Here is a 25720-nt window from a genome sequence, read left to right on the forward strand (position 1 = left end):
AGGCGGCTCTGAACACAGGCAGGAGCACTGGACTGGGAGTCCAGAGCCTGGGCTTTAGACCACATTCTTTTTTTTTTTTTTTAACTATTTATTTATTTATTTGTTTGTTTATTTATTTTGTCTGCACCGGGTCCTAGTTGTGGAACACAGGATCTTCGTTGTATCCTTTGCAGTATCCTTTGTTGCAGCATGAATGTGGAATCTAGTTCCCCGACCAGGGATCGAACCCGGGCCCACTGCATTGGGACCGCAGAGCCTTACCCACTGGACCACCAGGGAAGTCCCTAGACCACGTTCTTCAGTGAATGTGCTGCAGTGACTATTCAGCAGGGGGCCTCCTTGGGGCCATCTGCCCTTGACCTGGGCCTTGGATGACTCTTCTCTAAAACAAGGGCAGGGCTTCCCTGGTGGCGCAGTGGTTGAGAGTCCGCCTGCCGATGCAGGGGACATGGGTTCGTGCCCCGGTCCGGGAAGATCCCACATGCCTCGGAGCAGCTGGGCCCGTGAGTCATGGCCGCTGAGCCTGTGTGTCCGGAGCCTGTGCTCCTCAACGGGAGAGGCCACAACAGTGAGGGGCTCGCGTACCGCAAAAAAAAATAAAAATAAATAAATAAATAAATAAATAAATAAATAAATAAATAAAACAAGGGCATTGACCAGGAGGTTGGAGGCCCCTGGGTGCCCTGCCTTCTGATTCTGTGGTGCCAACGGGGAAGGGGTGGTGCGGAGACTGGCACGAGGATTTGAGAGTCGGAGAGAACAGTCCTTTAAACCCTTCAACAAATATTTGTGGAACACTCTACTTCCAGGAGGCTGGGGCAGCTGGAACTCTCTGGAAAGCCCTTGTACTTGTGGGTGGCCATGCAGAAAGGCCCTGACTCTGAGCCTCCTCCCAGCCCTGCCCACGTGCTGCCTCAAGTCTTTTTCCAGCAAAGTGGGGAAGGAGTAAAGAAATCTGCACCACCCAGGACTACACGGCCCAGACAGTGGAGGTGACAGCAGCAGAATGAGGAAGCAGTGGTGAGGGACCCACTCCTGTGCCTGCCCCTCCCCACCCCCAGGCAGCCCAGACTTCGGCTCCTGAGTGGAGCTTGAAGCTAGAGCGCGTTTCATGCCTTTGCTCCACCAGCACTTATGCAGCGGGCATGGGGCCAGGCATGGGGACACCTCAGAGGATGAGGCCAGCAGGCCCTGCCCTCCAGGAGTTCCTGGTTCACAGGTGGGAAGCCAAGGCCAAAGACCATTCGGTACAGAGTGGCCAGTGCCGCCATAGGGGGTGCAGGGGGGAGGGTCCCCGTCCAGTCAGGGGGCAGGGTCATCCTTGGTTTTCCAGAGAGCTGATAGCTGAGCAGAATTCGGCCAGATTGGAGGGAGCAGGAGGCCTGGGGACCATTCATTCATGTGTTCAAACGTTCATTCATTCATTCATACGTTTGTTCATTCATTTGGCACTTATTTAACTGAGCACTGTGCTAATCATGGAGTCAAAAACTGTGCCCGGGGAACTTACAGTATTGGTGGGGGGCACGCCCAGACTGAGATAAGGCTGTGGAGAAGTGAGGGGGCAGTGGGGGCCAGATAAAGAGTCAGGGCGTGGGGGGATGTGGCTGTAGGAGGGCCGGGTGTCAGGAAGGACCTTTGATGGTGGCGAGGGCCTAGTCTGAGATCTTTGAGCTAGGGGGGTGGTCTTCTTCTTCTCGGGACTGGGCATCCTTGATGTTGAACAAGAGTAGAATATCCACCAGGGTAAGTTCAGACTGTGGACGAGAGTGCCTTTGTAGGTTGAAGGGACACACGTGGATCTCTCTTGGGGAGAGGGTTATATCTAGGGGAGGGGACAGGATAAGGAGCCCTCTTTGCAGACCCCTTGGGTTCCAGCTGCAGCCCTGCCCAGTTGTCCAGAATACAGGATGGCAACCTGTCTATTACCTTATGGTTTTTTCTCCCTCCTGCTTTCCCCACTGACCCTCCACCCCCCAAATAAGGAGGCCAGGGGTGTTCAGGGACTTCCGTCTAGGAGGTGGCAGCCTGAGTTCCTGATGACTTCTGCTGCCGCTTCTTGACCCCCTGCTCTTGCCTCTCCCCCTGCACTGATGTGAAAGCAGAGGCAGCAGACCTGGACCAGGAGCCAGCAGGCCTGCGGCCAAACCCCAGCTCCTCCAGTGGCAAAGTCACCTACCTGCCTTCTCTGGGTGCCTGTCACCTGGGGAGAAAAATAATCCTTGCCTCTCTCCCAGGGCTGCTGTGAGATTTCCAAGCGAAATAATGGCTGGAAAAGTGGTGGGTGCACAAATGGGAGGGATTATCAGTACTATAATCTATTATGTGTTATTTCTGAAGGCACAACAGAACATGAGAAACCAAGCCCGCCTGGCTCCTCCCCAGGAACCCACTTCCTCCTCACTTCCGCAGTCTACCCTGGCTTTGCGAAGACACAAATCCTCTCCCTGCCCCACTTCCCACACTCGAACCCCCCTAATTAAGTCCCTTACCTTCCCGGGTATCATTGTCTAATCCCTAAGCCCTTTCTCACCAGTCTCCAGTTCTCTCCAGGAGTCAAATCCCTTTAGAGCGAGGTGGCCCAGTTAGCTGTGAACCAAGAGGCTGGGGGCAGGGAGCAGGCATTTCAGGGCTCCTGGAGGGGAGGGGTGAGGAGGAGAAGGGAGGGGAGGGCAGGAGGGGTGCTGGAGACTCTGCCCTGGCTGAGTTAGTGGCTCTGCCACTAACTGGCACAAGCCTGGAGGCTTCCCCTGGGAGGAGTGGGTTGTCATTTCTACCCACACCCAAGACAGAATCCAGATTCTACAGCCAGACTGTTCATTCCTGGCCAGTGCCTTTGAGAAGCAGGACAGCTCAGGGTGAGCCCACCGACTCTGCAGCCAGACCACCTGCATTCAGGTCCAGGGTCCATCACTTACTGGGGCAACTTGACCTCCGTGCCTCAATTTCCCTTCCATCAGATGGCAATGACAATCTTACTACCTCATGTGGTGGTGATGGGATTAAATGAGCTAGTTCATGCAATTCACTTGAACAGTACCTGGAACATAGTAAATGTATCAGCTGTTTTACTTGAACTTCCTGCTTCTTCCCACAGATATTTGTGCCGTTCAGGTCTTAACCCTCACTACACTGCTCTTGGACAGTCCTTCTTTCCCTGGCACTGAAGCTGAAGCAGCCCCCAGCCCTGGTCACTCTCTAATGCTATTTTTATCTCCTTCAGGTGGCACTTACCATGGTCTGAAATACATGGTTATGGTTGACCATCTATTCTCAAGGGCAGGAGCCATTGCTGGCCATAGTCATGGCTACATGCCCAGTGCCTAGAACCCCGCAGGTGGTCAACATCCATTTGTGGGCATGACCCAACACTCACTCTGTCCCCTTAGGACCGGACCCTGACCACCCTGGCCCCCCTTCTACTCTGCAGCCCCTCCTCTTGCCACACCACATTTACATTCCTTATCTGCACCTGCCCTGTGTGATCTCAGGTGGGTCAACACCCCTCGCTGGGCGTCTGGGTGAGTAGAGGGAGGTGATGATGAAACCAGGCAACCAAGGGACAGTCTAAGATTTTTCTAAGATGATTTCTTATGTGTTCTGGGGCTTGTGCCTATAAGGTGAAGAGATCTCAGGGACCTCTGAGTTCTGAAAATACAGTGCTTCCACCAGCCTAGCCCTCTGTTGCTGCAACTGGGCTTGAAGCCCCTGTCAACTGAAAAAAAAATGCACAACCTAAACGTTATGTTTTATTCGGTGGCCAAATCTGAGGACTTAAACCCGGGACACAGCATCTCAGATAATTCTGAGAAACTGTTCCGAAGAGGAAGGTGGGGAAGCAAGGATACATAGGAGTTTTTGCAACAAAGACCAGGTAGTCGGAACATCAAAAGATTCCTGTTAAGATAAGAAAACCAGATATCTTAAGTTAAGGAATGTGGCGCTTTTCTGTGTATGGGAAGAGTCTGGGCTCACTGAATTCATTCCTTTAATATGCACCTCAGCGAGGCCCGCGCACCGCGATGAAGAGTGGCCCCCGCTTGCCACAACTAGAGAAGGCCCTCGTGCAGAAACGAAGACCCAACACAACAAAAATAAACGAATAAATTAATAAACTCCTACCCCCAACATCTAAAAAAAAAAACCCACATATATATATTAAAAAAAAATATGCACCTCAGCTACCTGGGGCCAGCATCCTTTGTTTTCTTTTTTTTTTTTTTTTTTTTTTTTTTTTTGCGGTACGCAGGCCTCTCACTGTTTTGACCTCTCCCGTTGCGGAGCACAGGCTCCGGACGCGCAGGCTCAGTGAGCATGGCTCACGGGCCCAGCCGCTCCGCGGCAGCGGCATGTGGGATCTTCCGGGACCGGGTCACGAACGCGCGTCCCCGGCATCCGCAAGCGGATTCTCAACCACTGCGCCACCAGGGAAGCCCCCATCCTTTGTTTTCTCATCCTGAGTTCCCTCAGGGCTCACTGGTGGGGTGGCTATAATGTGGTGGCTTGATGGCTGATGACATCCTTTGTTTACTGATATGGCAGGCAGCCTTTTTAGTTCACACCCCCATGGGTGGTACATTCCTGTGAGCAAGGCATTGCCTTCCTCAAGGCCCCTTTGTAAAAACAGCAGAGACTAACATTGGGCCCCAGTGTGACCCCATTCCCTGGGGACTAGCCTGCCACCTGGTGGCAGCTCGATCACATTGGCGCTCCTCCATCACAGGGGCCGAGGTTCGTGCTCACTGGAGCAGACTTATATTCTGAACATGGATTTACCTTCCCTGCCCTTCATCCTTCTGCCAGCACCACCATCCGTGGACTCATGGGATGTTTGACCATTTTATGCACAGCCTGGAATCACAATGAAGAATTCATTTCACAGCAGAGGAAGAGCAGTCCTGGGCTCGTGCCAGCCTCACCACATATCACGTTCCTGGTACCAAGTCTAAACCATTTCCCTGCCCCTGCCCCATTAGTGCTTGGGTAAGGCACCCCATGCCTCACACTTTCATTAACGGCTTCATTTCTTCCTCTGTCCCCTTGCAACTTTAGAGGGGATGAGGAAAGATGGGGGATGGGGGGCCTCCTCCACACAGTTCACAGCCCCGCCCAGAGCCAGGAAACCGTGTATTCCAAGACACAAGCCACTTGGGATCACAGCATGCCTGGTGAAAAGACCCACCCCCCAAATTTTTAGTCCAACTCCCAGTTGCAGACACAGGACAAGAAAAGGGAAGTGGCTTGCCTGGAGGCACAGGCTGAGAAACTGATGGCTCTGTCCCTACCAGCTCCCTACCCTACCCCAGAAGTGAAGCAAGCCAGGATTTGGGGGTTTGGCTCCTCTGGAGGGGCCTGCAGGGCTGAGCATCCTGTCCGTCCATCCCTGAGAGTAGAGTGGCCTGAGGGTCAGCACCAGGCCCCGTGACCCACCTCCTCCCCCAGCTGGGATCCCTTCTTGGATCCCTTCCTCCCCTGTGGTCTCTTGTCTTTATTTTTTTATTTATTAATTTTTTATAAATTTATTTGTTTTATTTAACTATTTTTGGCTGCGTTGGGTCTTCGTTGCTGCGTGCAGGCTTTCTCTAGTTGCAACGAGCGGGGGCTACTCTTCGTTGTGGTGCGCGGGCTTCTCATTGCGGTGGCTTCTCTTGTTGTGGAGCACGGGCTCTAGGCACACGGGCTTCAGTAGTTGTGGCACATGGGCTCAGTAGTTGTGGCTCGTGGGCTCTAGAGCGCAGGCTCAGTAGTTGTGGCGCACGGGCTTAGTTGGTCTACAGCATGTGGGATCTTCCCAGACCAGGGCTCCAGCCCGTGTCCTCTGCATTGGCAGGCAGATTCTTAACTACTGTACCACCAGGGAAGCCCTGGTCTCTCTTGTCTTTAGATGCTCTGTTCCCAAGCAGGGCCTCTCTGGGCATTCACCTCCCTAAAGAATGTTAGTAACCTATACAAAGAAGAATGATATAATGAACAATCATGTGACTTGAAAAGCAGAACACCGAGACCGCTGGGGAGGGTGTCCCTCCCCAGTTACATCCCACACTGGTGAACTGAACTTTGTGTTTCTCGTTTGCCTGATTTTTTTAGAGTTTTGTTACAAGTGAATGCATTGCTTAAAAATACAGACAGTCCTGCAGATTTTTTTGCCATTGAGGTGAGTTTCACACAACATAAAATGAATCATTTTAAAGTAAGAAAATCAGTGGTATTGAGTACATTCACAACGTTGGACAACCAGCACCTCTATCCAGTTCGAAAACATTTTCGTCACCCCAGAAGGAAACCCCGTACCTGTGAAGCAGTCATTTGTCATTTCCCCTTCTCCTCAGCCACCGATCTGCTTTCCATCTCTATGGATTTACCTATTCTGGACACATCATACAATAATACATGGCCTTTTGTGTATGGCTACTTTCACTTAGCATAATGTTTTCAAGATTCATCCATGTTGTCATGGATGTCGGCACCTCATTCCTATTTATGACCAAATAATATTCCAGCATATGGACATATCAAAATTTGTTTACCCATTTATCCACTGATGGACATTTTGGCTGCAAAACTGTGGGTAATGAGTCAAATCCATTTCACCTGCCTTCACTAATCAAGGTCATTTTAAGATGCATGTTCTCCAAGCAGCAGTGGCCTAAACAGTAAGATATTTGCCCGACTTGTTTTCCAGAAATTTAGAGTCAGCTGTGCCTAGTTCGAGGTGAGCTGGTTAAGACTGGATAGGACCACTGACCCTCCAACTGGGCATGCTCGAGTGCCCGCTTGGTGACCTTTTGATGTCAGAGGGCCAAAATTCCACCCTCAGATTGTGCTGTGAACGTGCAGAGACCTGTAGTTCAGTTACGCCTGTGCAGAATGAAGATTACCGCCCCTTTTTCCAATCGCCTTTCCCTTCGCTCCCCACACTCCCCATGCCTCAGACCGCCCTGCTTGCTTTATCTTCATCCCATAAATACCCCGGAGCCCCTTGCCTTCAGGGAGGCACACTTGAGACTTGTTCTCCTATCTCCTCACTTGGCTGCGTTACGAATAAACCCTTTCTTTGCTGCAAACCTCAGTGTCCCAGCGTTTCGGCTTGTGCAGTGGGCAAAACGAACCTGGTTCAGTAACAGTTGTTTTCATATTTTGGCTATTGTGAATAATGCTGCTATGAATGCTGGTGTACAAACACTTGTTTGAGTCCCTGCCTTCAATTCTTTTGGATATACCCAGAAGTGGATCAGATGGTAATTCTTTTTTTTTTTTGGCTGCGCTGTGCAGCACGCGGGAATCTTAGTTCCCCAACCTGGGATGGAACCCGTGCCCGGCGTCTTGACCACTGGACTGCCAGGGAAGTCCCTCCCAGATATTTTTATTCTTTTGAATACTATTGTAAATAGAATTGTTGTCTTAATTTCCTTTTAGGATTATTCATTGCTGGTGTATGGAAACACAACTGATTTTCGTATGTTGACCTTAAGTCGATTTTTTTGAACTTAAATAGCATGTATTTGGAGACTTGCTTTTTGAGCTAAGCATTCTGTTAGAATTATCCATGGTGATACACATACCTAGTCCATTCATTTTTCTCTATTGCATTGTATGCTACACATGAAGATATCACGATTTATCTCTTTAGTGATTGTGAGTCGGGCTGTTTTCAGTATTTTACTATTCAAATAGGGATGTTCTGCACATGCCCAGGGAGTGGTTCTCAGCCAGCAGAGTCACCTGGTGTGCAAGCTTTTTATCATTTCCAACAACAAAGGCCCCACCTCCAGAGATAACAATTCAGTTGATTTGGAGTAGAGGTTGGGCATCAGTATTTTTTAGAAGATCCTTAAATGATTCTAATGTTCAGTCTGTGTTGAGAACCACTATTCTAGAGGGCACTGTATACCCAGGAGTGGAATTCCTGAGAGTATGCATCTTCAGTTTTATTTGATGTACAATTATTACCAGCGTGGCTGTCCTGTACCAGCACAACCAGGCTGTACGCCCATCAGCAGTGTACAGATCCACATTCCTACCAGCACTTGGCATTGTCAGACTTCAAATTTTTGCCAGTTGATCTCTCATAAGACCTTAATTTGTATCTCTCTGATTAATGATTAGGTTGAGCATCTTTTCATATTTATTGACCATTCTTGTTTCCTCTTTTGGCAAATGCCTATTTGTATCTTGTGCCCGTATCTATGTATTTGTATATTCTGCATATGAATCACTTGGTTGCAAATACCTTTTCTCATTTGGTGGCTTTCCCTGCCGCTTTATTACAATGTTTGGGTTAACAGAGTTTTTCATGTTTTATTGTGGATGAATTTTTTTCAATATTTTCCTTTATAATCTACTTTTATGTAGTAAGAAATCTCTCCTGGGGGAGGGGGAATTAGATAAAGGCAGTGCAAAGGTAGTGCAAACTTCCAGTCATAAGATAAATAAGTACTAGGGATATAATGTACAACATGATAAATAGAATTAACACTGCTGAATATTATATATGAAAGTTGTTCAGAGTAAATCCTAAGAGTTATCATCACAATTTTTTTCCATTTCTTTTTTTTTTAAATTTATTATTATTTTTTATTTTTGGCTGCGTTGGGTCTTTGTTGACACGTGCGGGTTTTCTCTAGTTGCAGCGAGCAGGGGCTACTCTTTGTTGCGGTGCACGGGCTTCTCATTGCGGTGGCTTCTCTTGTTGTGGAGCACGGGATCCAGGCGCATGGGCTTCCGTAGTTGTGGCACACGGGCTCAGTAGTTGTGGCTCGCAGGCTCTAGAGTGCAGGCTCAGTAGTTGTGGCACACGGGCTTAGTTGCTCTGCGGCATGTGGGATCTTCCCAGACCAGGGTTCGAACCTGTGTCCCCTGCATTGGCAGGCAGATTCTTAACCACCGTGCCACCAGGGAAGTCCTCCATTTCTTTAATTTTGTATCTATCTGAGACGATAGATGTTCACTAACCTTATGATAATTTCGTAATGTACGTAAGTCAAATCATGATGCTGTAGCCCTTTAAACTTATACAGTGATGTATGTCAATTATATCTCCATAAAGTTGGAAGGAAAAGAAAATCTCTCTTGGCCTTGAAGTAACCAAGATATTCTCCTATGTTTTTTTTCTAAAAATGTTTAGGGTATTACTTTTCATATTTAGGTCTTTAATCCACATGGAATTGATTTTTTGTGTATGATGTGCAGTAGGAGTCTAATACCATTTATTTTCCTTATGGTAACCCATTCCCTTAGCACAGTTTATCAAACAGTCCATCCTACTGCCTCCTCCCCTCTCCTCAAATGCAATGCTTCTTCTTACACAGCCATGCTTTTGTGTGCGGGTCAGTTTCTGGCTTCTGCATTTGATGCCCTATTTGTCTGATTTCAGGCTGATATCAGACTGTCTAATTCTCTCCATCTTATTCTTCAGGAGCATCTTGATAGTTCAACGTTGGTGGTTATACAGGTGTTCCCTGTAAAATTCTTTCAATTTTTCTGCATGTTTGAAATTTTTCGTAATAAAATATTGGGGGAAAGAGTGTCATGGCTCCTCAGGCCTTTGCCCTTTTATCACGATACAATTTTTTAAAAGTTTTCAGACTGAGCCAGTTCCCAGCAGCAGCAGCAACCCCTGGGAGAGAAGGACGAGTTTTAGGACCGTCCATGGAACGTTCACATTCTGGTGGGCATCAGACATGACTTGTTGGGGGTGAGGCAGTGCTGGTCTTCTATCGTGCCCGTTTCAAGGCCTGAAGACCCAGCCTCTGGGCCCCACTGAGGAACTGTGATAGCTGGGCGTCCCTGGCCCCTCTCTCTGCCCCTCCAGGACCCTTGCCTCAATCTCGCCCCTCCCCACCCACCGAACGCCTGTCAGGCCAGTCTCTGGAGTTCAGTCTGGTGGAGAAATGGAGAACCAGGCCAACCGTGTGACCGTCGGGCGGCTCCAGAGCAAGGGCTAGCTTCCAGACCCCCAGAAGTTCCTCGTTGCTGCCCTTCTGGGGCCCCGATCGTGCCTCCGGCTCCCCAGGTCGCCAACTATCTTCCAACTATCTCCGTCGGTCTCCCTTCCTCTGGCCTCCGCCATCTGACAACCGAAAGCTGGCAGCGCCTCCTCTGACTTCCCACCTCTGCTCATTGACCTGGGCTCCGCCCGGCTCCAGCCCCGCTGACCGCCGGCGCCTGTATTCTCCACAGCCACCAGGGGGCGCGCGCGGCCGGGTCTGGGCGCGGGAGCCGCCGCGAGCCCACCCCGCCTCCCGGCGCTCCTCCCCGTCCGGCCACGGCCCCGCCCCCGCCCCTCCCGGCGTCCCGCCCCGTCCGGCTGAGGCCTGGCTCCCTCCGCTTCGCCGCTCTTCCAGGACCCCCGGCGCCCCTGTGTCCGGCCATGGGCCCCGCCGCTCGCCCCGCGCCGAGGTCGCCGCCGCCGCCGCCGCCGCCGCCGCCGTCGCCACTGCTGCTGCTGTTGCCCCTGCTGCCATTCTGGCTGGGCCTGGCGGGGCCCGGGGCCGCGGCGGACGGCAGCGAGCCCACTGCCAGGGCGGGGCGGGGCGGGGCCCGCGCCGTGCGTGTGGACGTGAGGCTACCTCGGGAGGACGCTTTGTTGCTGGAGGGCGTCAGGATCGGCCCCGAGGCCGACCCAGCGCTCCCTCTGGGTGGCCGCCTGCTGCTGGTGAGCGCCGCTGAGCCATATGGCCCCCGCCCCGCCGTAGACCCTGCACCCAGATCCAGCCTTCATCCTGGACCAAGCCCTGTCAGCCCAGCGCCCCTTCCCCAGGCTGCCCAGGCCCCCAGCATTCCGGCTTCCAGAACCTGAGATCAGATGCCCTCCCCTCCAGACTCGTTCCCAAACCCTGGCCTTGCATCGCTTGTGTGACCGATCCCCCTTCCTCCCCCTCCTCCTTCTACCATGGCCCCTCGCCCCACAGATGGACATCGTGGATGCTGAGCAGGAGGTGCCCGTAGAAGGCTGGATTGCAGTGGCATACGTGGGCAAGGAGCAGGAGGCCCAGATTCACCAGGAGAGTCAGGACAGCGGCCCACAGGCCTATCCTAAGGCTCTGGTTCAGCAGGTGCAGGGGGTGTATGTGGAAGGGGGGCTGGAGGAAGGGTTTTCAAGGCAACTGCAGGAGCCAGACTACCAGGTGGGCCCCTAAGGAGCTTCCAGAGAAGCCCAGGGCCTGGCTGGGGCAAGGGACCCCAGGGGTAGCCTGGAGTCAGTGTAGTTGGCAGGAGGGAGGTGGGAGGAGGCCAGAGAGAGTCAGGAAGCTCGACCAGACTCTGAGAGTATCCAGTGGGGAGTTCCTGCTGGGGGTCGGTGGGCAGGCCTGCCCTGCTTGGACCAGGGAAGGCACAGTATTATTTGGGTCCCACAGAGCATCTGGGGTGGGGGGAGGTGAGAAGAATAAGGGTTTTTGCCCTTGACCTCAGGGAGCTTACAGCTGATCTGTCCAGAGGAAATGCTAACCGCAGAGCCAGGAGCTGAGAACAACTATGACCACAGGTGGTGAGACAGGTGTGTGGGCAGGTGTGTGCTAGCCTCTGCCTCTGTCCTGCAGATGCGGAGGGCGCTCTTCCTGGGAGCCTCTGCCTTGCTTCTCCTCATCTTGAACCACAACGTGGTCCGAGAGGTAAACCGGATCAGGCTTTCGGGGCACGTAGGCTGGGGAATGGGTGACCCGGCCTGGCTGACCTCCCTGTCCCCCTACAGCTGGACATATCCCAGCTTCTGCTCAGGCCAGTGATCGTCCTCCATTATTCTTCCAATGTCACCAAGCTGTTGGAGGCCCTGCTGCAGTGAGTTGGGGTTTGGGCTCAAAGGACTGGGCTTGGGTGCTAGGGTCCTTGGCTTTGTTGTGGGCTCAGGGGTCCTGGGACCAGGGCCTTCCCTGTTACTCTGAGACTGTAGCCTCCTAGTCTGAAAAATGGGTGAGGGGACTAGAAAGAGATGATTCTATGGGCTCTGTAGGTGGAGGTGATTGGCTCCAACAAGGAGGAAGCCAGATTCCTGATTGATTCTTCCCTGTGCTTGAGGGCCTCCTTGGCCGGCGGTTATGAGAACTAGAAAAACCACTGGCTGGGAAAGGCGTGGGGGCCAAAGCGGAAGGGCTGTGGGGTGATACTCGGGGGTATCCTTTTCCCACAAGGCTGGGGTGAGTGGGTCTGGGCCGCTCCTCCCAAGAGCACTTCCGTCTGGCCCCTTTGGGCTCCCCTCCCAGGAGGACCCAGGCTACGGCTGAGATCACCAGCGGAGAGTCCCTGTCGGCCAACATCGAGTGGAAGCTGACCCTGTGGACCACCTGTGGCCTCTCCAAGGACAGCTACGGAGGATGGCAGGACTTGGTGTGCCTGGGAGGCAGTCGGGCTCAGGAGCAGGTGGGTGCCTGGGGAGAGGAGGTGGGGGTGGGGGGACCACACACATGACTTGTCTCCAGTCCTGTGGCGTCTTCCTGCCCTGGTGGGGAGGACCAGCCCTTGCACCTCCCAGGGCTGCTGTGAGGGTTCAGGGTCCGGGTGGGTGCTCAGTGTGGTGCCTGACCCAGGGTCACGCACAGTCAGCCTTAGCTGCTGCTGTTGTCATGTCCCTGTCCCTCTCAGAAGCCTTCTTTGACTCCCTATCACCTGCAGAATGAAGTTCAAACTCCTTACCTGGCTTTCACAGCTCTCCTGATCACTCACCCTGTTTTTTTCCCAGCCTTCTCCCTACACTCCAGCCCCTCTGTGCCATTTACCGGTCTCCACTCACGCCCCAGTCTCCTGCCACCGGGGCTTGTCTGTAGGCTTGGACATCCTCTTTCTCCAGCTCTGTATGTCCCAGTCCAGCCAGAGCCCTCACAACTCATCCTCCTGCCTTCTTTGGAAAGCCTCCCTCACATTGGGCCCCCAGCCCCCCTACTGCTTTTATTTTTATTTTTAAAAATTCTTTTTTAATTTTTAAAAGAAATTTATTTATTTAACTGATTTATTTCTGGCTGCATTGGGTCTTCGTTGCTGCGCGTGGGCTTTCTCTAGTTGCGGCAAGCTGGGGCTACTCTTCGTTGTGGTGTGCGGGCTTCTCATTGTCGTGGCTTCTCGTTGTGGAGCATGGGCTCTAGGCATGTGGGTCAGTAGTTGTGGTGCGCGGGCTCAGTAGTTGTGGCTCACAGGCTCTAGAGCACAGGCTTGATAGTTGTGGCACATGGGCTTAGCTGCTCCGCGGCATGTGTGATCTTCCCAGACCAGGGATTGAACCCGTGTCCCCTGCATTGGCAGGTGGATTCTCAACCACTGCGCCACCAGGGAAGCCCCCTCTCCTGCTTTTAAATCACAGCAGTGCTTTGTCAGGCCCTTCATAGGCCTCTTAGGACAGCCCATCCTGTGTGACCGCTGGGGACTGTGACTCTGTCTCCCGAAGGCCAGGCTGTGTCTTAGTTGTCTCTGGCTTTCCCAGTGCTTGGCATAGAGAGGGTCAAAGGTATTGTGTCTGCAAGCATTTCTCAAATCCCCACTCTGCAGGGCAGGTTTTCCCTGCTCTCCTGACGCGCAGCCTCCCGCATGCCTTGGTGGATGGGGAGCGTGCAAGGCAGCTTCAAGTCAGGCAGACTTGGAATGAGGCTCTGAAACCTTAGCTGGGCAATGTTAGGCTGCGTGTTTAACCTCTGGTCTCGCGTTCCTCATTTGTGAACAGGTATAGCACACGGCCACGGGATTGTTGAGATCGTGTATGTAAATCTCACGGCGGGCACTGAGCAGATGGGTGGCTGCTCTGCTACAATACCTTTATTGTTATGAGTGCTCAAATAAGTCAACAGTCACCAAAGGACTTCTGATATTCTAGGACACTTGGGGCTCCGTGAGAAGGGCTGTGGAGGGTACAAAAGGCCTTGGAAGACCCGGGCTCTGCTGTTCAAGGCCTTGAGCAGCGTGAACCGCAGTTCTGCAGAGGGAGCGGGGAGTGAGGCTGCGGGAATGGAAGGAAGAGCTTTCTGGAAGAGGAGAGAGCCTGCCCTCTCTCTCCCTGGAGGGCAGCCCACATGGACTTCTGGGAGGGGCAGGCATTTGGTGAGGGGCTGTCAGATGAGAGACTGGGAGGAGGTGCGGGCAGAAAGCCTGGAGCTCAGAGAGGAGCAGGCCGGGAGCGTGCCCAAGAGGCCAGGAGGTGGGCACGTACTATAGGTCAGGTCAGGCTGGCTGGTTGTGAGGGCAAAGCTGAACAGCCTTGGCCTTGCTGCTGGCCGGGGTGGGCCAGTACAGGTGTTGGGAGCCCATGGTAGCTGAGGTGTCTGAAGGACAGCCAGGGCCAGCTCTCAGCCCCAGGGCCCAGTCACCATTCCTCCAGCCTCTGGGCATCCAGAGCTGTAGCCACCATGTATCAGAGAAGTCCGATGACCATGTCCTACTGCTCTGATGGACAAGGCCCAACCCTGCCCTCCCTCCTCACCTGGGGGTCCCCAAAATGCACCGAGCCTGGGGAGATGGGGTCTCTGGCCTCCAGTAGAGTTCCAGGCCAGCCACACCCTCGGACCACCCAGAACTCACTGGCCTCTCCAAAGCACGGAGCTCCAGGTTCTGTCCCAGAGAGCTTACAGTGTAAAGGTCGCACGAGTCCTGCCACATGTCAGCCTGGCTCAGCATGGCAGGAGGTATGAGGACAGGGCAGCTCCAGCCCTGGGCTCATATGGCCCCATCATGGGAGGAGCTAGGCCAGAGACACTGTCACCTGCTGGGGTGATGACTGAGCTGGTGAGGGGCATGGCCCTCCAGGCATGGTGGAGGTGCCTGAGCTCAGCCTAGGGGCTTCGGGAGAGCTTCCTGAGCAGGTGTCACCATCCCACCATGGACGAAAGGGGACGCGGACACAAGCCAGGGGGTGAGGGTGGGACAGAGCGTGAAGCTGGGGCTCACAGACCCCTCTTGGCAGTGGCCCCCAGAGTGCTTCCACCCGGAACAAAAGTAACATCTTGTGACCCTAACAGCACCCAACCTTGCCCATCAAATCACTTCTCATCCCCTCTCCCACCACGTGTTGGCAGTTGAACTTCAGCATTGGCAGGGGAAGAACACGGTGGCAGAAAACTTTTAAACGAATGCATTTATTAGTTGTGACACGTCCGCAGGCCCGTGTGCTGGTGGGTCAACGGCTGGGTCCTGCTTCCTCCACTGTGTCACCTCCTAAGCCAGCTGTTGAGTGGTCACAGCCTGTCTGCCGCACTGGATATGGTGGCCGTTCAGTCTAGGTCAGTGTGTCCCCCTGGGGGCCTCTCAAAGGCGAAGTGAGGTACCTCAGACGTGGTTCCCTCCCACCAGCGGGAGCCGGAGGACCGCTGAGGGCAGAGTGGGTATGAGGAGGGTGGCAGGGGAGGTGAGGGGGGAACATTTGCCTGGCAGGGTTGGTCAGGGAGAGCTTCCAGAGCAAGAGATGTCCAGAGCCATAAGCCAAGGGAGGGAGCGTGGAAGAAGAGCATTAGTTCCCGAAAGGGACAGTGTGGAAAGGCACAGACGTGGGAGGGGCAGGGAACATGGGAGGGGGGAGGGGTGGAGATCAAGGGCCTTGAAGGCCCCCTGGTAGAAGAGTTTGGGTTTCCTCCTGAGGATGGGGAATGCGGAGGAGGCGGGAGGGGAGCATCAGAGGGAAGGGTCAAGTAGGGGTGCTGTGTAATCGGGTTTGCAGGTGAGATCCCTGTGACTGTGGGGTGAGCCCTGAGCAGGGCACCTGAAGGGCAGCAGAGTGCGGAGGAGAGGAGGGGCGCGGGGCCTCGAGGGAGTGAGGAGACGGCCTGGGACTAGCGCCCTCTCAGGCTGTGAATGCTCAGCCTGAATGGGCGTGGGTGGGTGGGTGATGGCAGCCAGGAAAGCAGACCAGGAGGTGTGCTGGGTAGGGATGGGGGTCCTGGGCTGGGGAGGCTGTGAGGCTGCCAGTAGATGCTTCTGTGAGTATACAAACACCAGGTTTGTTGCCCAGGATTGGCCTGGGCTGAGCACTGATGTAGGGTGGAGCTGGGGCAGCCCCTGAGAGAGCACGGGGCGGGGACTGGGGACAGCAGCTTCAGAAGAGGAAGCCTGGCGCCTCCAGGGTCATGGTGCCCATGGACCTCATTGGCCTGGTCCTTGGGGTGGATTTACTGGGTAAAGAGGGTGGGGTGGCCCCAGTGGCCCTGACACCCTGCTCTTCTCCCCAGAAGCCCCTGCAACAGCTGTGGAACACCATCCTGCTGGTGGCCATGCTCCTGTGCACAGGCCTCGTGGTCCAAGCTCAGCGGCAGGCATCCCGGCAGAGCCAGCGGGAGCCCCGAGGCCAGGTGGGAGCCAGCCCTCGGGGGCCCTCGGGAGCCCTGGTGTCCCCAGCCCTCGGGAACCGTGTGCCTTTCCCCCACAGGTGGACCTGCTCAAGCGCCGGGTGGTGCAGAGGCTGGCGTCCCTCAAGACCCGGCGTTGCCGGCTGGGCCGGGCGGCACAGGGCCCCCCGGAGCCTGGTGCTGAGACCTGCGCCGTGTGTCTGGACTATTTCTGCAACAAGCAAGTTAGTGCCCTGGGCAGAGGCCAGCCTTTGGCTGACACGTGATACCCCCTACCCTGCTCCCAAGAGACCTGAGAAGTACCCCAACCAGGTCTTCACCCAGCCCCACCAGAGCTATGGAAAGCAGCATGGGGGTGGGGCAGGTCACAGGGGTTTCAGTTCCCCAGCTCAGGTGAGGGCATGGGGCCTGCTACCCCCACTGGAGGCCTATGCCTGTGGCCTGAGCCCTCTCCCCGACCCTGCAGTGGCTCCGGGTACTGCCCTGTAAGCACGAGTTTCACCGAGACTGCGTGGACCCCTGGCTGATGCTGCAGCAGACCTGCCCGCTGTGCAAATTCAACGTCCTGGGTGAGCACCAAGGGTGGGGGCCCTTGACCGTCTCCACCTGGTTCCCACCCGACACCTCCCTCCCTGATATTTTTTCTCCTCTCCTGCAGGGAACCGCTACTCAGATGATTAGGTGCCCCGGCTGGGTCTCTGCATGTGGGGAAGGGACCTCTCCACCTGCATCGTGGCCCTGGGTGCCTGGAACAAGACGGCAGGGGGAACAGGACGGAAAACCCTATGGGTGGAAGGAGGGATAGGGGCCACCCCTGATGAGGGGCAAGGTTCCCACCACATCCACACTGGGATGGAGGGACCACAGCCCCCAGGCTGAGGTTGCAGGGCCCAGACCCGGCAGGAAGAGAGGCTGCTTTTGGGGCCTTTCTCTGCCATCCTGGGGTGTGCCTGCCCTCCACTCAGACAGCTCCCAGGACTCTGGCCAGGGACCTGGGGAAGAGGGTGTGGGCAGTGCTGCTGTTCCCAGGGCTCTGGGAGCTCTCTGGCCTGCCTGTCAGGGCATCCCTGGGGGCTGAGGCTGCAGTGGCCAGGTTTTGTGCTTATTTATTGGGGGGTGGGTTGGGAGAGGAGCTATCTGGCCTTGGGGGAACTCGAGCCTGACCATATTCCATGACACATCTTGGTGAAGGCTATGATGTTAAACCTAGCGGCCCTTCCATTGCCTGCTACCCTCGGTCCTTGGGCATCGGCAGCTGCAGATCCCATGGCCTGTCCAGCTGGGCTCCCTTCCGGGGCCTGGCTGGGACCAGAGGCCTTAGAAACCATCTAGTCCTGTGCTTCTCCGTGGGGTTACAGGTTGCTGACCAGATACTTGAAGCCACAGGATAAATGTGGTACATCTTACAGGGGTATCCATTTTTTTAGATTTGGGGTACGGGAGGTTTAATATTAAAATAAACATGGATATATTTTAACATAAGATGTAAAATTTGTGTGGATGTTTTAAGATAAACAAGTCGCCCTGGAGTCTACTACCCGTGGGAGGCAGATTCTAAAATGGCCCCCAAGATTCCCCCAGCCCCCATGGACACGCCTTATGTGATCCTGGCACTATGAAGCTGATGGATTTTACTCCCATGATTAGGTTATGTTATATGACATAGTTGACCTTAATATGGGAAAGCATTCCAAGTGGGCCTGACCTAACCACGTGAGCCCATTAAAAGTAGAGAGTTTTCTCCAGCTGGTGGAAGGAGAGGAATTCAGAAATTTGAACCATGGAGGGGATTCAATGCCTGAGAAATTCTCTGTTGCCGACTTGAAGATGGAGGGGCCACGTGGCAAGAAGTTGGATGGCCTCTCAGAGCCCAGGGTAGCCCCAACAGCGGCCAGCAAGGAAATGGACACCAGTTTGACAGCTGCAAGAACCAGAATTCTGCCCACAATCAGAATGAGCCTGGATTCTGCCCCACACCCTTGCAAAAGAAAGGCAGATACTTTTTAAATTTTATTTATTTAATTTATTTTTTATTTTTGGCTGTGTTGGGTTGCTGTGCGCGGGCTTTCTCTAGTTGCGGCGAGCGGGGGCTACTCTTTGTTGTGGTGCGCGGGCTTCTCACTGCGGTGGCTTCTCATTGCGGAGCACGGGCTCTGGGTGCACAGGCTTCGGTAGTTGTGGCACGCAGGCTTCAGTGGTTGTGGCTCTTGGGCTCTAGAGCACAGGCTCAGTAGTTGTGGCACACGGGCTTAGTTGCTCCGCGGCATGTGGGATCTTCCCGGACCAGGGCTTGAACCCGTATCCTCTGCATTGGCAGGCGGATTCTTAACCACTGCGCCACCAGGGAAGCCCCTGGCAGATGCTTTGATTTCAGCCTTGTAAGGCCCTGAGCAGAGAACCCACCCACACAGGGCCCGGACGTCTGACCTACAGAACTGTGAGCTACTGAATGGATGCAGAGAGGAGCCGGGCTGTGACAGGTCCTCACCCTGCACTTGGGCCTGGGCCCTCTGCCTCAGGGAGCACACCTGAGGGCTGGCTCTCACCTGTGAGGGGCCCAGTCCAGACAGCCCAGGCTCCCTCAGTGAGCCCGTGGGCTCCACAGAAGCAAGAGTTGGGCAGCCTGTGGCCATGCCAGTTCAGCTACACACATAGCTCTTCTTGACTTTTCTCTGTAAACTGAGGTGCTCTACTTGTTGGCCTCCTGACCAGGGAAAACTGTCATAGAAAGCCAAGAGCATCCCCCAACCCACCCTCACACCCAGAACTCCTCAGCAAGGTCTTAGCGCCTGTCCTTCACAGGTGGGGTGGCTCAGGACAGGCTGGAGGCTTTGTGAGGAAAACTGGACTACTGCAGGCCTGGCGTGGCTGGTGGCATCAGTGCCCTGGCCCCAAGGGACAGGCCTGGGAAAGCCAGGGCTGGCTTGGGGTGTCCTCTCTCGCTGGGTGAAGCCTTGCCCTGCCTTCAGTGGCCTGGGGATCCAACCTCCTGGATTTAGAGAAACCCTTTCTGACTTGTGTTTCCTGAAGGTGAGGCGTTCCGCAGTTAAAGGAGGGCTGATTTTCTTGGATCCTTAATGTCCCCATCCCCAGGTTCACAGCTGGGTGGTCCCTGCCTGCCTCTGTGAGCCTGAGCTAGGACCCTGGCCTCTGACTCCTCCCTTGCCTCACGTGTCCTCGCTGGGCCCACCGTGGCGGCTGCTCTCCTTCCCCTGCGCACCCCCTACCCTGACCCTGCTCTTTATTGGTGGGGGTCACTGAGTCCATGTTACCCCTTAGTCTTTGCTATGGGGATCAAATGATTGCCTTTCACATCGCCCAGGTGCTAGAAGCTTCTTTCTGCCCTTGGTGTGTCCTCTTCCCCCACTGCCCCTCTCAGGAGGGAGGCAGGAAGCTCCCATTTGCTGAGGGTGCACAGTGTGCCAGGTCTCTGCTGGCCAATGACCCACATGGCTGGGGACTCAGGACAGAGAAGGAAGGACTCTTGCCCTGCTGAGCCAGTGTGGTGTGGCCAAGGTCGCTGTGAGCAGATGGCCTGGGCTTTATTACATGGTGTGGGTTGCCAGCTTCCCGCCCTCCAGCCCCACCCCACTGCAGTCTACGTGGGCCGCTCCTGGGGCTGGTATGCAGGGCCGGCCTGGCCCCGGGTTGGTGACAGTCTCCTTCTCAGCCTGGCCAAGGCCCGGATGGGGTTCTGGGCACAGTTGGTCGAGTGGGTCACATCCTCCAGGGAGGACTTGCTGGATCGACTGCAGGGCTGCTGAGGCGGGGAGGCCTGGGGCTGGCCCAGCAGGGTCCTGCCCGCACTGGCCGTCCTGCTGCCAGGTGAGTGCCGCCTGCCCAGGGGCCTGAGGGAGGACCACACGGCAAGATCCCCTATGAGCGAGGGGGACCACCCCACCCCCACGTGCCCCGCCTCTGACAAAGCCTCACTCACCCTGGAGATGCTCTCTGGGCCTGGGCTGGGGGCGCTGCTCCATGGATTCCCTTGCTGGGAGGGGCCCAGAGCTGGTCCTGTGGGATCAGCTGCAAAGAAAACCAAGCTCAGAAAGGCCCAGGATCCCCTCTGCAGTGAACAGAAAGGGTGTCACAGAGGAGGCGGGAGGGCCTGAACCTGTCGCCACGGCCCCTTCCTCTGAGGGGCAGGGTTTGGAAAGCCTTCCAGGGCTTGTCCTTAGCCGTGGTAAGGGTGGGAAGGTTTGTTTTCTCACAAGGCTCCTGGTGCATTTGAAATAAAGGTTCAAAGGGCTAGAGGGGGGATTTGGAGCTAGAAGGCACGGTAACATCCTCATGCCTTCCTGAATCGTGGAAAATGGTTCACAAAAGTACAGCCTAAAGCCACCTGTCATGAGAGCCCCATGTGCAATGAGCCCCATGGCAACGGCAGATTCCCTGGGGGAAGCTGAAGACCTCTGCTGGGTTGGGGGCCTCTTCCAAGTCCCCAAGGGCCAGCCCCTTTCAGGTGGGGGAGCCATGCTGCCCACCTTGAGGCCCCCCTGCTGGGCCACCTCCCGGATCTTAGACAGCATGAATCGCAGCCGCCCGTTCTCCTCCTGTAGGACCCGGATACGGATGTCGTTGGCCTGCACCTGCCTCTCCATGTCGTCCGTGACGTTGCCAGAGCCTGTGGAGACCCACTCTCTGGCACCCCACCCCATCAGGTCTGCCTCTTGTGCCCAACAAGACAGGACCTCAGAGGGCAGACACGCCAGCCGTATGTGCCTAGGGTCCCCTGCAGGTGGCCCTGCAGGTAGGCGGGGTCAGCATACTGGACCTCCCACCTCATCTTTTTTCTCCTGAGGCCTTGTTCCCCCCCTCCCCCCCGCACTCCCTACTCCCGCCTGCTGGGAGGTGACCAAAGCCTTGCAGAATTTGAGAGCTGAGGGGGACCTGGAGCTCACCAAAAACTTAGCACATAGGTAAGAAAGTGAAGCTCTTCCAAGGCCACCTGTTTTCGGAGGGCCTGAGAGACAGTGACTCGTCCAAAGCCACAGCCAGCTGTTGGATATGAGTCTCAGGATTCAGCAAGGATGTTCTTTCCCTCTGCTGGGGGGACAGATGCTCCCCGTGACTCTGAACCCAGGCAAGGTGCTGCCTGCTCTGGTTATCAGTTTCCTGGTTTGTCACAGCGGCTGCTACCTGCCTCGCGGGGCAGTTGACAGGGTAACACAAGGGCCCAGCGCTCACAAGTGACGACTTATCCTGACAAGCTAGATTGCAGTGGATCATCCCAGCAGCTCTGCACGGGGATTCACCCCAGAGCTTCAGGGGACTGGAGGGGTTGGGACGAGAACCCAGGTCGCCGGGCAGTCAGTCTTCCACCGAGATGGGTCCCTAGCACTCCCATGGACACTGGACAGTTGGGGCTGTGCCCCTGGAGCTGGCCCCATGGTGTAGTTTGGGGAGATGCCAGGACAGGGGACATGGAAGCTGAGCAAGGACTGGCCTGTGACGTGGTTAAGAGCACAGGCTACACAGGTAGCCAGACCTGGGTCTGGATTTGGCTGTGTGACCCTGAGCAGTCACCTCCCCACTGGGCCTCTGTGTCTCCATTCACACAGAAGAGTGGGTAACACGCAGAGCACCTGTGTGTTGTGGGGGCTCTGCCACCCTTGCTGTGGACCCATGTCCTGCCCTGATGAGCCCTCAGCTGCCCGACCCCAGCCCCGGCATGCCCTCTGCACAAACTCCGGGCCCCTACTCTGGATCTGGGCTTCCACAGGCCTGTGCAGGTCCGGAAAGGCCACCAGCAGCCTCTCCCGCTCCCTCAACTCCACGAGCTCGCGTTCTCGCTCCAAGATGGTCAGCTGCAGATCCCTTGTTGCCTGCTCCAGGCCTTGCTTCTCTCGCTGCAGGCTCTGCAGCAGCTCCTGGGGCAGGGGAGGCTCAGAGCTGAGGACCGGCTCCCAGCCCCCTGGGGACACACCATCACCTGCACTCCCCAGGCACGGGGCAGGCCTGCAGGTGCTTAGCTGGCTGGAGGTTCCTCCAGAGAAAGGGAAGTGCCGCCCCTGCCCCCTCGCCCTGCCTGCTCGCACCTGCTGGGCCCGGAGCTGGCACCGCCCCTGCTCCCTCTCGCTCTGCACATGCTGCAGCTGCTCCTCCACGTGGACCCGCTGGGCCTCGGCCTCGTCCAAACTGCCCCTCAGCTCCTCACGCTCCTGGTCCAGGGTGTCCAGCTGCTGTAGCAGGGCTCGCTGTTTGGCCTGCAGGGACTGAGCCGGGATGGGCAGGAGGGAGGCCATGAGGCCTATGGGGCCAGGCCCAGCCATGCAGGACAAAGGAGGCAGCTGTATCCAAGCCCACCCCCTGTGCTACATCTGTCTGTGCACATGCGTGCAGTGGAAGGGGTGGAGGGACGAAGGGAGCAGACCCCAACCCTGGCAAGGCCAGGACCCCCCAAGCTTGGAGATCCCGCCCCCCCGGAAAGCAGACCTCGCTCCCACTTCTTTCCAGTCACAGTCGCCACTCAGGAATTCTTCTCCTTAGGTCTCCAGTGTCTCCCCACCGTCAGTGGAGCCTTTTCTCTCCCTGCAGCCTTCGTTGCAGGAGCCCAGGCACTGACGAGGCTCCCAGCCTCACCTCCTGGTGGCGGACCATGCTGTCGACACGGGCCTTCTCCTTGTCCAGCTCTGTGCTGGCCCAGCGGATCTGCTGGCTGGCTCGGTCCAGCTGCCCTGCCAGCAGCTGCACCTGCTCTTCCAGCTGCTGCACCTGCCTCTCAGCCTCCGCCCTGTGCTCAGCCTCCTCTTGCAGCTCCTGGGCCTTCGTCTCTGCAGGATTGAGCGGGCGGGGGAAGGGGTAGAGCAGGGGAGCTCTGGGGAGTCGCTGCACTGCCTCTGACCCAGGACAAGACCTGGGAAGGGGGGTTGGTCACAGCACATCTCTGGGCCTCAGTGTCCTCAGCCACAAAATGGGGCTCTGAACCCTGCCTGAGGTGGGTTCTGAAAACAGAAGTTACTCTCTGGGTGGGAGGTGGCATCACCCAACAGTGTGGCCTGTCAGACCCAGCCTCCTCTGTGGTTCCCTTTAGCTTTGCCCCCGAAGCCCAGGAGACAGAGACAGAGGGTGCTGGTCCAGCCACCGAGCACAGGGCACACGGTACAGGGCTCCATGGCAGGGCTTCTCACCCACGGCCCGCGTGGACTCCCGCTGCTGCTTCAGCTCCCCCTCCAGGGTGGACACCTTTGTCTTGAGGTCACTTGTTTCTATGGCAGCCGAGAGAGGCCCTTCAGAGGCTCCCTTGGGCCTGGCTGGCAGCCTCAACGCCCAGTGCACCCCACAGCATGGTGGCAGCCCTGGCCGGGATGGAGGAGTGCCTGGGCTTGTGGGAGGAGTTCTGGGGAGGTGCCAGGAGGCCTGGGTCCCTGTCCACTCTGCTTCCTGTCGGCTGGCTGACTCTCTGGGCTTCAGTGTCCTCCACGGGGGTGACTTGCCCAACTCCCTCAGGCCTCACAACTTCAGCAGGTGCTGGCCCACTGTGAGTGCCATAGCTGCGTCTCTCTGCCTGACGGCTTCTACTGAAGCCAAAGAGGGGCCTCAGCTGGCTGGAGCTACCCGGGGGATGAACTCCCCAGGAGTCCCCTTCGGTGACCGACAGGAGTGAGTGTATGAATCCACCGCTCCCTCACCCCTCTGGTGGGACGACTCGGACTTCTACACGGGCTCCTGTGTTCCCCAGCGGGATTAAGCTCCAGTTGCCCGCAGTGTAACCGGCTTGACGAACACACCCCTTTTCCCCTGCCTTCCCTTCCCTGCATCTGCTGCCCACTCCCAGTCCAGGTTTCTTCCACACCGACTCCCAGCACCCACAGCCCCGTTGCGGGGTCTGCTCCTGGGGGAGCCCATGCTCAGGCTGTGGCAGAGCCTGGCACTGAGGGTCCGGCCTCAGGCACAGACCTGCAAGCAGCTGCCGCCTGTCGCGCTCCCACTGGGCCAGGCGCTGCTCGGCCTCATCCACCTGCCGCCGCTGTGCCCCCTGCTCCTGCTGCAGGGCCTGCTCCAGCTCGCCCACCTGCTTCCTCAGTCTGTCCTTCTGCCCCTTAGCCTCCTCCAGCTGGGCCCTGAGGGGCCCCACAAGCTGAGTGAGGGCCCCCATGTGCTTGCTGAGGCGTGTCAGGTCTTTGCTCTGCTCGGCCACCCAGTGGCCCACAGTGGTGGCCGGCAGCGGCCTGAGCCCCATGCTGTCCTGCACCAGATGCTGGAACTGGCCTAAGGACGAGGGCAAGTTCTGGCTCTGACACAGGCTGATGACCATCTTGCCCACCTCCCACAGGCTGCCCTGGACACTGGTGCATGCATCACAGGGCACCAGGGCTGTCTCCATGGTCTGGGAGTGGACACTCCTGGTGTTTTCGGCTGTCCTGGCTGGACACTGCAGGGAGACGCTGACAGGGAGTCTGTCCAGCTCTTGGCAGTTCTGGGGCAAGCCTGGCATTGGGGAGGTGGGCTTGATGAGCTTGGTGGTCACAATTTCAGGGCTCCTGGCTGGCTCGCCCTTGGCTGTGGGCTTGGAGGTGGGGGTCTCCCCTTGGTTTGCCCTTTTCTGTAGTCAGGAAAAGAAAGGGAAAGCAGGTGAGGGAGATGGGCCTGGGAGGTGACCAGCTCTCTGGGGATTTCTGTGACAGCAGCCGCTCCTGAAGCTCAGACCTTCAGATGGTATCTGATACCAACGTGAGTGAGACAGCTCCTTTCTGCTGCCTCAGCTTACCAAGCCCAGGCTCCATGCTCTTACATGCATGGCACTGGGAGTGTAACACAGTGACAGACACAGCTGCTGGGTACTGGGCCCTTGCTTAGTGGACTTGTCTGCTCTTGTGTTGCTGAAGCCACTCTCAGTTTCAGTTTCCTTCCCATTATGGTGACAGTGGTCCTGCCCACCAGGTGGTTGTGAGGGTTACGGAATAACCCATAACAAATGCGGTTCATACAAACACCATTCCCCAACAATGCCCTGGGAGGTAGGGACTGTTATCACCCCCACTGCACAGATGAACAAACTGAGGTTCAGACTAGGTAGGATTTTTCCAAAGCCCCACAGTGTAAACTGCAGAACCAGGTGGCCCACACATGACCCCCGAGGCCTGCATTGCGAACTGCCAGGCTGCATGGGCCTTGAGTGGGGGCTCCAGAGTGGAGCCAGCGACAGATGCGGTGCACATGTGGTGTGCGAGGAGCCTGGGGCAGGTGGACTGGTGTGAGGGTGACCGCAGTTGGGGAAGCGGGTGGCCGACCCACCTGGGGGGCCACCTGCCGAATGAGCATGACCAGCCTCAGCAGGCTGTTCCAGAAGCGCCGCACCGTGAGCCCCACGGACATGCAGGGCCTGGCAGCCCTGACGGGGGGCACCGTCTGCTCCAAGCCAAGGTTCTCCAAGTAGCTCGCGCAGCTCTGAAGCAGCAGCAGGAGCCTGTGGGCAAAGACGGCAGGGTTGGCTGGGGCAGAGCCCAGCGCCAGTGTGCCCT

At 56.3% G+C, this 25720-nt stretch overlaps 2 protein-coding genes across 3 annotated transcripts; one reads left to right on the forward strand and one right to left on the reverse strand.

Moving 5' to 3' along the window:
• The first annotated feature begins 10310 nt into the window (after positions 1-10310).
• On the forward strand, positions 10311-17738 carry RNF215 (ring finger protein 215). 2 transcript variants are annotated; one of them, XM_007128657.4, is made up of 9 exons: positions 10313-10654; positions 10911-11054; positions 11541-11612; positions 11693-11778; positions 12201-12357; positions 16140-16259; positions 16337-16480; positions 16723-16825; positions 16915-17738. In XM_007128657.4, the coding sequence occupies exons 1-9, from the start codon at positions 10370-10372 to the stop codon at positions 16935-16937; spliced, it is 1134 nt and encodes a 377-aa protein (XP_007128719.2). In that variant the 5' UTR covers positions 10313-10369; the 3' UTR covers positions 16938-17738. The 2 variants fall into 2 exon arrangements, with proteins under 2 accessions (XP_028341799.1, XP_007128719.2); XM_028485998.2 differs by lacking the exon at positions 11541-11612 and having other exon boundaries at positions 10311-10654.
• Positions 17739-18301: 563 nt separating this feature from the next.
• LOC102979411 (coiled-coil domain-containing protein 157) lies at positions 18302-25715 on the reverse strand (the record flags this gene model as incomplete). The annotated part of the gene is made up of 9 exons (XM_028485999.2): positions 18302-20104; positions 20194-20282; positions 20741-20880; positions 21958-22126; positions 22295-22471; positions 22839-23029; positions 23387-23464; positions 24156-24801; positions 25494-25715. Coding segments are annotated over 9 exons (1962 nt in total), but the record flags the coding sequence as incomplete, so codon positions are not given.
• Between the last annotated feature and the right edge of the window lie 5 nt (positions 25716-25720).

This window comes from Physeter macrocephalus, unplaced genomic scaffold, assembly GCF_002837175.3.
Source record: "Physeter macrocephalus isolate SW-GA unplaced genomic scaffold, ASM283717v5 random_728, whole genome shotgun sequence".
NCBI classification, from domain to species: Eukaryota; Metazoa; Chordata; class Mammalia; order Artiodactyla; family Physeteridae; genus Physeter; species Physeter macrocephalus.